This window comes from Neurospora hispaniola (genome assembly GCF_033458365.1).
Source record: "Neurospora hispaniola strain FGSC 10403 chromosome Unknown B0T23scaffold_2, whole genome shotgun sequence".
Taxonomy (NCBI): domain Eukaryota; kingdom Fungi; phylum Ascomycota; class Sordariomycetes; order Sordariales; family Sordariaceae; genus Neurospora; species Neurospora hispaniola.
This window is the reverse complement of record NW_026944407.1, coordinates 248,603-259,645: the sequence shown is the minus strand read 5'-3', so window position 1 is coordinate 259,645 and position 11,043 is coordinate 248,603. Positions and strand designations below refer to the sequence as shown.

General features: G+C 51.9%; 3 protein-coding genes across 3 annotated transcripts; all 3 read left to right on the top strand.

Annotated features, from left to right (window-relative positions):
• The first annotated feature begins 1,630 nt into the window (after nt 1-1,630).
• Nucleotides 1,631-5,660, top strand: B0T23DRAFT_61374 (mediator complex subunit 16-domain-containing protein). Its single transcript, XM_062841541.1, has 5 exons — nt 1,631-3,178; nt 3,236-3,455; nt 3,522-3,641; nt 3,696-3,809; nt 3,869-5,660. The coding sequence occupies exons 1-5, from the start codon at nt 1,871-1,873 to the stop codon at nt 5,530-5,532; spliced, it is 3,426 nt and encodes a 1,141-aa protein (XP_062694927.1). The 5' UTR covers nt 1,631-1,870; the 3' UTR covers nt 5,533-5,660.
• Nucleotides 5,661-6,157: 497 nt separating this feature from the next.
• Nucleotides 6,158-7,966, top strand: B0T23DRAFT_331679 (uncharacterized protein). Its single transcript, XM_062835731.1, has 2 exons — nt 6,158-6,607; nt 6,691-7,966. Exons 1-2 carry the CDS (start codon nt 6,403-6,405, stop codon nt 7,770-7,772), a joined length of 1,287 nt encoding a protein of 428 aa, XP_062694926.1. The 5' UTR covers nt 6,158-6,402; the 3' UTR covers nt 7,773-7,966.
• Nucleotides 7,919-10,147, top strand: B0T23DRAFT_372363 (uncharacterized protein). Its single transcript, XM_062836725.1, has 2 exons — nt 7,919-9,047; nt 9,098-10,147. The coding sequence occupies exons 1-2, from the start codon at nt 8,207-8,209 to the stop codon at nt 9,730-9,732; spliced, it is 1,476 nt and encodes a 491-aa protein (XP_062694925.1). The 5' UTR covers nt 7,919-8,206; the 3' UTR covers nt 9,733-10,147.
• Nucleotides 10,148-11,043: the final 896 nt, after the last annotated feature.

Below are 11,043 nucleotides of genomic sequence, written 5' to 3'. Positions count from 1 at the left end.
AACTTGGCAAAAGGATCGATCGTATGGTGCTGAACCGTGCCCCGGAACGGTTGCTAACAATGTTAAGAATAACTTGAGAAGTTGCACTTGTGCCGGCTGCAGTGGCAGACAGACACCTTGCTTGAACAATCAAAACTCGGAGCAAGAATTCAATGGTGAGGCGCGAAGGTCGCGGTTTGCGTACAAGTAGGTACGTATCCACCTGCACACTAAAAGTCCTTGGCTGCTGTTGGTGGAGGAATGAATTGGCAGCGTTCTATGCAGACGGTAGGTCATCCGAGCGACGGGAAGAGTATTACAGATTGCGGGCAGGCTTGCATGTGCGCAAGGAGATTCTAGCGGGCAACACGATTGGACCAGTCGGATTCTGGGACAGGGAGGTTATTAACAGAGCTGGAATCCAGCCTTGGGCATTCTGAGAATGTGCAAGAGACAAAGAAGACATCAACAGCTGTTGGTTGGGGTAACGACGACTCTCACATCAGTACCATTGAAATTGAAACTGAAGAATGCTTCACCTCTTTTGTCAGGGAGGTACATAGTACATCTCCACAGAAAGCAGAGAAAACCTGGTTTATTGTCGTTGATCATGGCAGACCCTCGAGGCATGGCGCTATTAAGTAAAAGATCCGGACATGAAAGACTCAGGTCCGTCGGTACAGAAAATATACTACTGAGAACATTGGGTTTGGGCTTCCATTGCGTGTTCTCACTGAGCTCAAGAAGGATAGCAGAATGGAAAGTATCCAACCCTCGAGACCGCAATTCAGGCAAAAAGTAGCGCCCCGAGAAAACAAGGCGGCTTCCACACAACAAAGGAACGAAGAAGGCCGGGGCTTGTCACCGCGCGGTTGCCGGGAAACACAACCTATCCACGGGGCGGACCCACCTGCAGCTCCCGTCTTAGTGCCGCCCTCCCGCCCCCCCGGACCACAGATCAGGGACCGCGCTACTTACCTTAACAGCTCCAGGAGACAAGCCAAGACGCAAGCCATACGTGGCTGGAGAGGGCTTGTGCTATCTTCGGTAACGAACGGCAGGCCTTACGAGGCGTTACACCACTCTGCACGCACCATACTGTGTAAGTACAACTTCAGTTCGTTGCACACAACCTACGACGGAGTTGCAGGGGGTGGAGACACAGTGCCTACTACTGCACCCAATGTGACTGTATCGTACCGTCGCGAGCTCAGCTGTCGCGATCACCGAAACGGGGACTGGAGCTTCGTTCGGCACTCAACGACACTGTATTGCTTCTTCTGTTAACATCCAAGCTGGGCTTCGATTCCTTTGTTTCTCTCAACGGCCTCAGTTGCGCGGCCAATCTCGTGCCATTTTGAATAACTCAGTTTCACCCCGTCTTACGCAAAAAGCCCGGTTGTTTAAATAATTGGGAGATTAAAAATATCGTGTACTCACTACACACATACAACATCTATTCAGTTGGTCAGCCGTTGTCTCAGTTCCTGCACACTGCACATACAAACGCCATCCAACTCAAGTTCTCGACCAGCATCAAGTCTCTTTTCATCGGCAATCTCGAGTTTCCAAGGCTTCCGACCTGGTCAGCATTGTATCGGCACGACTAGACTACAGTATATAAACGGCAATTGGATAAGTTTTGGTGGATAATTTCTGGACGGCGCTTAGCATCCTCATCACTGCCTCCCATTCTTGGAGACGTCCCAACTCGAACGACTTGGCATCACCGGATTCGAGCTCTTAGGACCCAAAAGACGTCTTTCACTGTCGGGCATCGAATTTGACGCGAGGGTATGGTCTACGGTGACCACGGCAAGCTTGGCGAGTTAAGAGTCAAGAGACTCCCTGGGTCCATAAGCCCCCAAGCCTGGAAGGAAAGTTCACAGCAATGAGCGGCCACGACATACCCATCCAGCTCTTGGATGGGGGCTCCATCGACGTCCAACACCATGATCAGATGAACGCCATGGATACGGCCATGAACCTCGACGATGTTGATGTTGATCTCTTTGGCGATTCTGTCATGGTGGACACCGCCTTGGATGGCTTGTCTGCCCCGAGGCCGATGCCGTCCAAGCACCTACGCCAACGGCTGGATGATCTGAGAACCCATGGGTGCCACCAGGCCATCGCATGGTCACGCCAGGGTACCATTGCCTCCATCACCAAGGATGGCCGCTCGGTCGAGTTTCGCTTCCTAAGGTGCCGTCCAGAGGATGCCGGTTGGGAGTTGAGCGAACCATACCTTTATAGTCCTGCTATTATCCCTATGCATACGACGGCTGGTCCTATTGTTCATCTGGCCTGGTCCACCACCACCGAGCTCGCTGTCGTTGACGCTGTCGGCCGCATCACCATCCTCAGCCTCACCATCCACCTCAACCGCCCCTCCATAACCCGGAAGTGGGATGCCGACCCTGTCGACGACCTTCATGCGGTTGTCGGTTGTTACTGGCTCCCTTTGCTCAATCCAAGACAGTTTGGCGTCATGTACGGGCCTGCAGTATGGGTGCAGCCCGAAGATGCTAAAGCCCCCGGCGATGGGCTGTACAAGTATGAGAGCTCGTACACAAAGCCTACAGGCCCTAACCATCCTAATGCAAACAAAAGTGCCCTGGTCTCCATCACCACAAACGGTCTTCTCAGACTGATGTTTCAGAACAACAACACTCGCCTGGAGGAGACTGCCATTGAGCTAGAAAGCATCACTTCCTCGGACGATCTAATTACTCATGCCGCTCTTTGCAACGACAAGAATGCTCTCTTGATAGCCCTTGCTACAGCCTCCAAGCAATTGCGGATCGTCAAAGCCACGATCTCATGGGGAAACGACAAGCCTGCCGAGAAGCAGGCACATCCACAAAACGCAGCTATAACCGCATCTATCTCAGAGCAACATGTCGCCGTCGCACCTTTGCTCCAGCACGATTCCAACAATCCAGTGCTGGATGACTCCATGTCTCAACTGTCCCATATCGAATTTCTGCCATCTATTCCCAAAGACAAGAACCTACAGGCACATCACAACCCCGTTGTCCTCACGGTTCGCTCTCACTTGCCAGCGGAAGGCGCTTCTCTGTACGAGCAGGAACCTACTAGTGTCATTGATCGGTGGGAAGTTGTGAGCGAGCAGCCACAGACTTTGCACCCGGCCTTTGCCCAACTGAACACCGGAAACAGTATGACGAATCCCAATGTAAGACGTCTTAAACCATGACAAAATCTTAGTCTAAGCCGCTAACTTTACATATAGTCCATGACCCGCCTACGTAAACTGGACTCGGTTGTGATACCGAAAATCGTGGTTTCTGTTCAGGTCATGTATCTAGGCAAGGTGGTATGCTTTGCCTTCAGCGATGGCACCATACAGTATCGCGATAGGGTTACTATGATGGTGTTGTTCAACGAGCAAAATGTTCACCGCGTCCTCAGCCCGCATGACGTAGGGTTCCAATACGTCAACGACACGCCATGTACGCCTCTTTACTGTCCTTGAACACTCATCCACCGCCGCTAACCACTCACTCCTCTTTGACCAGGTCTCCAGGTTGCCTTCTCGCCGACTAATTGCTCTTATGTGCAAATATCCGAAGACTGGGATATAAAATGGAACAGCATGCGCTATACTTTGACAGATGCCAGTACTGCGTTACAAAGCGGTGGGTTCTAACCTTGAAAATGGTTATTGGATGTTCTTTGCTAACACCCAGTAGCCCAGCAAAGCGCCGTCATGGCAGCCCTGACTCTTGCTTTATCCTCGGCCGTCACTACCTCGATAAATTTTGATGATATCCTGGCGCTGGCCCGTCCCTTCAGCGAGAATCCACGTAAGACCATATCTGGAGTTCCTCGATTCAGACAGCCATATACTGATACGTGTAAGTAGAATTTGCGGCCTCTTGGGTCAAAGATTTAGTCAACCTGCTTAAGCTGAATTTTGACTTTTCCGACGAGGGCCATTATGACTCATTGATTCGAAGCCCTCTCTTCCAAATATCTCTTAGCATCCTCAACCACATGGGCTTCCGCGGCGAGTTCCGGCCCCGGCCATTTGAAGGAAAGCTATCTTTCCTCATACTCCAGATGCGAAACTTCATCGTTCTCGTGAGCCTTTCGCTCAACGCTCCCAAGAGCCTCGGGATCAGTCCACTGGACGAGGCAGAGGTCATCGAGGTCTTGGTTGGCTGCGTCACATGGGCGCATACTCTGATGGGGTGGATGGTTGACTGCCTCTTCGACCTCGCCGACGACCCGGCCTTCATAAGCATCTTGAATGAGCAAAAAAGGTTTCCCGATCTGGCCAACTTCCTCCGGGCCCGCGGCGATGTATCCCTGCATCTCCTCTGCTGCTCATCAGCTCGTGGCTTTATCACAGCCGCCTGCCGCAGATTAGCCCACCTCGAAGGCATGAGCAACCGTGCGATTCGCTACTGGGAAGCCAATCGTCTTAAGACCGAAAACAACGACGGTAGCGGCGGCGGCGGCGGCGGCAAAGTCCTTCCCGACAGCCTCTACTTCGCCTACCGAAAGATGCAACGCGCCACCAGCGCATCTCTGATCAAAGTCCAGGAATTTAATGAGATCCTGCAAGGTTTCGCCCAGGACGTGCGCACAGCCTACCAAGCGAGCCTCTCCCGGCGCCAATCTGGCAACAACCAACCGCAACAACAGCATGCATCCCCACAACAAAACAAAAATCAACCGCAACAGCAACAAAATGCCGAAGACCAGTTTATCAAGAAAGCACAGGCCCACTGCGAACTCGACATGCTCCTGGGCGCTAACCCCCCGCCTTGCTTCCGCGAGGTGCTCCTCAAGTTCTTCACCCAAACTTTGCCGGTGTTCAAGAGCCATGTCGACCCGGCCAAGCTGTATTTTGCCAACTATGAGGTGCTGGAGATTGAAGAGAATCCGAGGATCTTGGCGGCTAGGAAGGCTAGGCGCAAGTACATTGATGTGTTTACAAAGCGGGAGATACAATTTCCTACTTCATCAGGGGACGCCCGAGGTGGAGGCGGCATCGGCGGTGGTAGTGCTGCTGCTGCTGCTGCTGCTGCTGCTGCTGCTGGTGGTGGTGGTGGTGGTGGTGGTGAAGATGATGGTAAACGAGGAGGTACCACTGGTGCGGGTGAAGGTCAAACACCCAGCCAAAACACTCTCGCACCAGGTGGCGGGATTTCCATCAAGATCGAGCTCGGCACCGGATCCACCCCGAACCTCAAGGGGGTTTCCACCCCGGCGGGCGGCGGCGGCGGTAGCGGTGGGAACGCAAAAACAGCTGGTGGGAACAATGCCGCCGCTGTGGGTGCGAATGCCGCCAACGGAGTAGGAGGAGGAGGAGGGAACATCAACAACAATGACACTACTGAAAACACCAGCAATCAGTGGCGGAGATGTGTCCGGTGCACGGCGGTCATGGAGGATTTCCCGGGCAATCATTACAGGGCTGGGTTCACGTTTGTGATGGCGCAGCAGAGGAAGTGTGCGTGTGGTGCGTGGTGGGCGTTGGTTCCTAAAACTACGGGGGAAGGGGCTACGGAGGGATCGTGAATAGGATGCATACCCGGGCCTTTATGGTACTGTTATTGGAATCACTCGACTTGGGGTCCAATAAAGGGCGTTTCATGGTATAAGAGAAGGTGATTTGATGAGGATGGGGTTGTCAGCTGAGAAGGGATGGCTGTGAGGAATGTGAGCAGGATAAATCAGGATAGGATATGCTAGGTGTGTTTTTGTGAAGAGAATGAAAATCCATGAGTTTTTGTTCATTGTAGGCAGATATCTGTGTCTCGCATAGTCCCAGGGTCAATCATGGTACACGACGTATTCGGCTTGGGACAAGGAATAGGTATCAGGTACGCTGCCCCTGACCAGAACATGATAAGTGACTGCAGCAGGACAATTGGGCCATTTTTTTTGCTTCCATAGGAGATATAAAGATCCAGAGAACGGGGAAACGTGGGCAATGCCAGCAGTCGTTGGAAGCCCTCTGGCCATAACCGTTGTGGTGGGATCTCTCCATGCCGAGGAAGTGGTTCTTGTACGTGTACAGTACGGGGTAAGAAGCCCGGGATAAGGGGCAATTTATGGGGCGGTTGAGTGCGGGGGAGGTGATATTGTCCGCTAATATTTCCTATTTCCACACCAACCGGGTCAAGGTTTCACCAAGGCATAGTATGGCTCGGTGACAACTCAACCGCCCCCATGGGCCAAGCACAATGTTTTTGATTGGGGGTGATAGGTTTAAAGGAAGACATCTTCCCATCGGGAGGATCGTCTGTGGTGACTCAAAACGTCTCCTCTCTTCAAGCCGTTGACATTGTCAACAATCGATGTATCACGGACCAGTGCCATCCATCTTTAACTTCAACACTTCCTTCTCACTCTCAAGCGTCAAGGTTATAAAGTATCACCACCAAGATGGTCAGTGACAGCGGCCATGGCGCCGAGTATCGCCAATACCTCCCAGACCTAAACATCCCACGCTTTACAGCTATGCAAAAGCAAGATGCCCATGAATACGCAAAGGATTTCATCAAGGGAGGAAATCCTCCATGGCTACACGGCCTCTACTTGCACTGGAGAAAGCTCTTCCAAGATCCCTTCAAGGGGGTTACCAACGACGGTTAGATCACTTACCCTCTCCATCCTCACTTAACACGTCTCGTCCATTCATTTACTCACAACTTTTGCATAATAAAAATACAGGAACTGTCCGCCCCAATCTCTTTACCCTCCAAGACGAGGGCATGCCCATCGACTCCATTGTCTCCGCCACCACCAATCTCCTCTCCCTCCTCTCCCCCCAACAGCGCTCAGCAGTGACCTACCACATCGACTCGCCAGAATGGCGCACCTGGTCCAACCCCGAATTCTTGCTCAGCAACAAAGGAATCCGCCTCGATGAGGTCCATTCCTCCACCCGGGACGCCGTCCTCGCCGTGCTACACTCCACCCTCTCACCCGAAGGTTACGCCAAAGCCCTTGGCGCCATGCGTATCAACGGCTTCCTGGGGGACCTAGTCCAAGCCCCGCGTGTCTGCAACGAGTTCAGTTACAACTTTGTACTCTTCCAAACCGCCTCCGGCCCTTCCACTTCCCAGCCATGGGGCTTTTCCTTTTATGGCCACCATTTGTGTTTGAACGTGTTCCTGTACAAAACCCAAGTGGTCATCTCGCCCTGGTTCACCGGCGCAGAGCCGAACCTGATCGACGCCGGGCCATATAAGGGCACCCGTATCCTCCAGGAGGAAGAGAAGCTGGGGTTGCAACTGATGCAGAGCCTCTCGGCTGAGCAGCAGAGGCAAGCTCAGGTGTACAAGCTCCTGCGCGACCCGGCCATGCCCAAGGGGAGATGGAATCACGACGACCAGCGACATTTGTGCGGCGCGTACCGGGACAACCGCGTGGTTCCGTACGAGGGGGTTTCCGTTGCTGGCTTCACAGAAGAGCAGAAAAGGTTGGTGGAGGAAATATTGGGGCAGTACCTGCTTTATCTGCCCGCGCAAGCTAGGGAGATTCGCTTAGGCCAGATCAGGGAATGGTTCGATAAGGAGACGTATTTTTGCTGGATTGGCGAGTTTGGCGATGATGATGCGTTTTACTATCGGATTCAGAGCCCCGTGGTGATTGCTGAGTTCGATCACCATAGTGGTGTATTTTTGACGAACAAGGAGCCGGCCAAGTTTCACATTCACACGCTCTTGAGGACGCCGAATGCGGGGGATTATGGGATGGCGTTGAGGGGGCTGTTGGAGGGCGAGAAGCAGGAGTATGTTTGGGAGGGATAGTTAAGTGATGGACTGGAACCCCCGAAACCTCGAAGCCAAGTAACAAGAGATGATCAGGTCCTTAGGATAATTGGTATGACAGCTTTGGCTGTTTTGTCGTTGTGGGCAAAAGATAGGAGGGTGGGAAATGCTGGACAGGGAGAGAAGGGGGGGAGGAAGAAAGAAGCTGAGAGGATGCACCCCCCCCCCCCCCCACTACCATGTCGCACCTGCCATATGTATCGGCGATTGGCAGCTAGAGTCGCAGCTTCCTAGACAAAACTTTACACAAGAGATGGAGATTTCCACATGTGGATGCACAGTCTCTGTGTGGTCAAACGGGAGGGGATGCTCTGGGTCGAGTTCTATGCGTCCGTCTCCTCCCTATACCAGTCGGGCCAGCGCTCGAAACATGGAATGTCAACATCGACTTCGACACCGCACAAAGCCACTCTATGATGCCAATGGCTTCGGCATCGCAATTGACCTCGCCCTTCTTTAGCCAAGAAACAGCCAGTACCAACAACAGCTCACAGTCGTCATTGCTATCTTCCCAAGCCTCGCAGCCTTCGACACAACCCTCTCGGGCTTCGTCACCACTTGAGCCCGATCCGGAAGCAGATCTTGACCAGGAATATTTAGACGAAATCGACGAGCATCCGCCTGACGGATGGACCGGCTATTTGAGCGCCCAGTATCAGACCCATATCGTCGACAATCTGAAGCAGACCGTGTTCGAGAAGATCGACCAGCTCAAAGCCTCCATTACCTCCCTCCAGCAGAATCATGCCAGTCAAGAGAAAGCCAGCGCAGCATCCGTCAACGAATTCAGAGTCACACACGATCAGATTTTCAGTACCCTTCGAGACCTCAAGCCTATTCCAAGCCGGCTTTCCGCACTAGAAATCAATGTCAGGCAGAACAAGGAACAAGCAGGCTATGCCCTGTCCAATCTCGACGACAAGGTCTCGAGGCTGAAGACAGATCTGGGAGTAAAGTATGACGGAGCCATGAGGGGGTTGAAAAGCGTCCAACAACAGAACATGTCCCTCCTTGAGGCACTCGAAGTCCTGCAGGGGAAGATCGGGAATTTGCAGCAACAGCAGACGCAGACGAATGAGAGACTCTCCTCTTTCCAAAATGAAATGGAGAAGACTTTAGCACCATATCAAGGACTTTCCCATGAGGCCATGGAATTATTGAGACAGCTCCACTCTCGTCGCGCGGACCTCATGGGACTTATGGACCGGCCGACCACAGCTACGAGCGGCTCGAACGTGCCACTTATTGAAGCAGGTAGGTTGTCATATTCCTTCCGTAGCCGGCTCAATATCTGACAGTTGTAGCGCCCCAAACCCATCTGCCCTGGAGATCGCCCCAAAATACGGCCAACAAAAGCAACCCAAGCCAGCTAGTTCAGGCAGTTTCCAAGACCAGAGCAGCGCAGAAAAGAAAAGAGTTACCACCAGCACTTGATCTCACGGGTTCGGAACCCTCTGTCGAGAAGAGAGCAAACCCAAAGCGAAGGAAAATCGACTTACCTGCGGTCAGCTCGAATCAGCAACATCTTGATGACACGAACAGGCTGCCTCTCGCCACAGCTAAGAAAGCGCTTCCCGCTCGAGAGAAACGACCATCTGCCACGACTAAGCAGCCCGGCACCACGAAGCAGAAAGCCCCCGTTGCAGACATGGAAACACCTCCTGTCAGAGCAAACGTTCAAGACATGAGGTTGCTCTTCAAGAAACACAACGATGCATACAAAGCAAGACCGCCCAAAGCCGAGTGGCTCTTCATATGGAAGTTCATAAACGAGATTGAGAGTCCAGAGAAGCTGAAACATCTTCAAGAGCGCTTGTTGGAACTTTTACCATACCATATCTCGCAGAGAAGAGCGTCACATCGTCTTGGAGATAAATTTATCCAAATTTCGAGATCGCTGACCTGGGGCCGGTTTGCGAAGGCCCTTGCCGAAGTGTAGCAACAGTAAGGTGGCTCTGTGGATGGAATATACGATATTACAAAATGTGGAGGAGAGCTACCATTTCACAGCCTTGATCGTATGAGGAGTGTGCCATCTCGATGGTTTGGTAATCTGTGACATACCTCGGTCTCATATATGTGGTATGTTGCAAGTCGAGTGGATCAGTATCTGGATGCGAAGATGGTCAAAGGGCACCCGAAGGACGTACAGGGAGGCGCACTATGCCTATACTTGGGACCAACTCCATGTCATTCAATATATATATCAACAGTATGGGGCGGGGTAATGGAGTAAAGGTAGGAGTATCTAGGATCGGGCTCTAGAGAACATATAACAGAGAACAAATGGGTGTCATGTAACCGGAAGGCCAGCCGAGTTCGAACCAGATCTATCCAATATATTATTTCCTCAGCCCTCTTGCCATTTCAAATCGATGGCGAAACGAAACATATCCTTCATAATCCATTTTTCTCATCTATTCCAAATCCTAACCTGCCGGTGATTACCATTCATCGAATCAACCACCCAACACGCCTCCTTGACATGGCCCGAATTCGCTCCCATATCATCCTCGCACTTTTTCGCCAACCCCTTACACGTCGCATCCTCATCCAATACCGCACCTGCCCAATCTCCACAAAATTCCGTGTTAAAGACGATACTGTGGTGCTTGCGAATGGTACCGGAGCGAACACCCGCGGTTAAATACGGATGCGGTCAGCGGCGTTCCGAAATCTGGCGGGTCTGCTCTCGGTACAGCCGAAAAAACGCCATGCGCGGCCGTGTTAGTTGAAAGGGAAGATGAAGAAAATGTCATGTCTCTAGTGATAGTCATCGTATTCCTGGCTAATTTCGTCGCGAGACCGGATCCGCGCAGGAAAATTCCAGACTTTGATGAAGCCTATTGATCCTCCCCCCCCCTCCTCCTCCTCCATCTTTCTTTTTGTTCCCACCACCACCGCCACTCGAGTCCTTCCCAGAAACATCATAAGACCACTCAACAGCATAAGCTTTTCTACGCCCAATACAAAAAATGGGAACAATAGAAAGCCTCACGAGATGTTGAGGATGCTGGAAAAAAAGGAAACCACTGATCAGATGTGCTTATACATACTGATATGCTCGAGAGGAGGTCAATAGCGAATGTATGTATACTTCAACCGTGTACAAGCAGTCATGAACCTCTATTCTTCAACGTTTGGGGTTTGTCCATGAGTGACTGATCTACCTACTTGTATAGTGTGATGAATAGAGCCACTGACTATCTTATAGAGACACCTATAGGAGAAAACTTACACCCAAAAAACG

Bases quoted from the DNA above. Each gene is read 5' to 3' on its own strand.
- B0T23DRAFT_372363 (XM_062836725.1), top strand. From the start codon at position 8,207: ATGATGCCAATGGCTTCGGCATCGCAATTGACCTCGCCCTTCTTTAGC. The intron at 9,048-9,097 runs GTAGGTTGTCAT...TGACAGTTGTAG, and splicing joins CGTGCCACTTATTGAAGCAG to CGCCCCAAACCCATCTGCCC.
- B0T23DRAFT_61374 (XM_062841541.1), top strand. From the start codon at position 1,871: ATGAGCGGCCACGACATACCCATCCAGCTCTTGGATGGGGGCTCCATC. The intron at 3,179-3,235 runs GTAAGACGTCTT...CTTTACATATAG, and splicing joins ACAGTATGACGAATCCCAAT to TCCATGACCCGCCTACGTAA. The intron at 3,810-3,868 runs GTAAGACCATAT...ACGTGTAAGTAG, and splicing joins TCCCTTCAGCGAGAATCCAC to AATTTGCGGCCTCTTGGGTC.
- B0T23DRAFT_331679 (XM_062835731.1), top strand. From the start codon at position 6,403: ATGGTCAGTGACAGCGGCCATGGCGCCGAGTATCGCCAATACCTCCCA. The intron at 6,608-6,690 runs GTTAGATCACTT...ATAAAAATACAG, and splicing joins CAAGGGGGTTACCAACGACG to GAACTGTCCGCCCCAATCTC.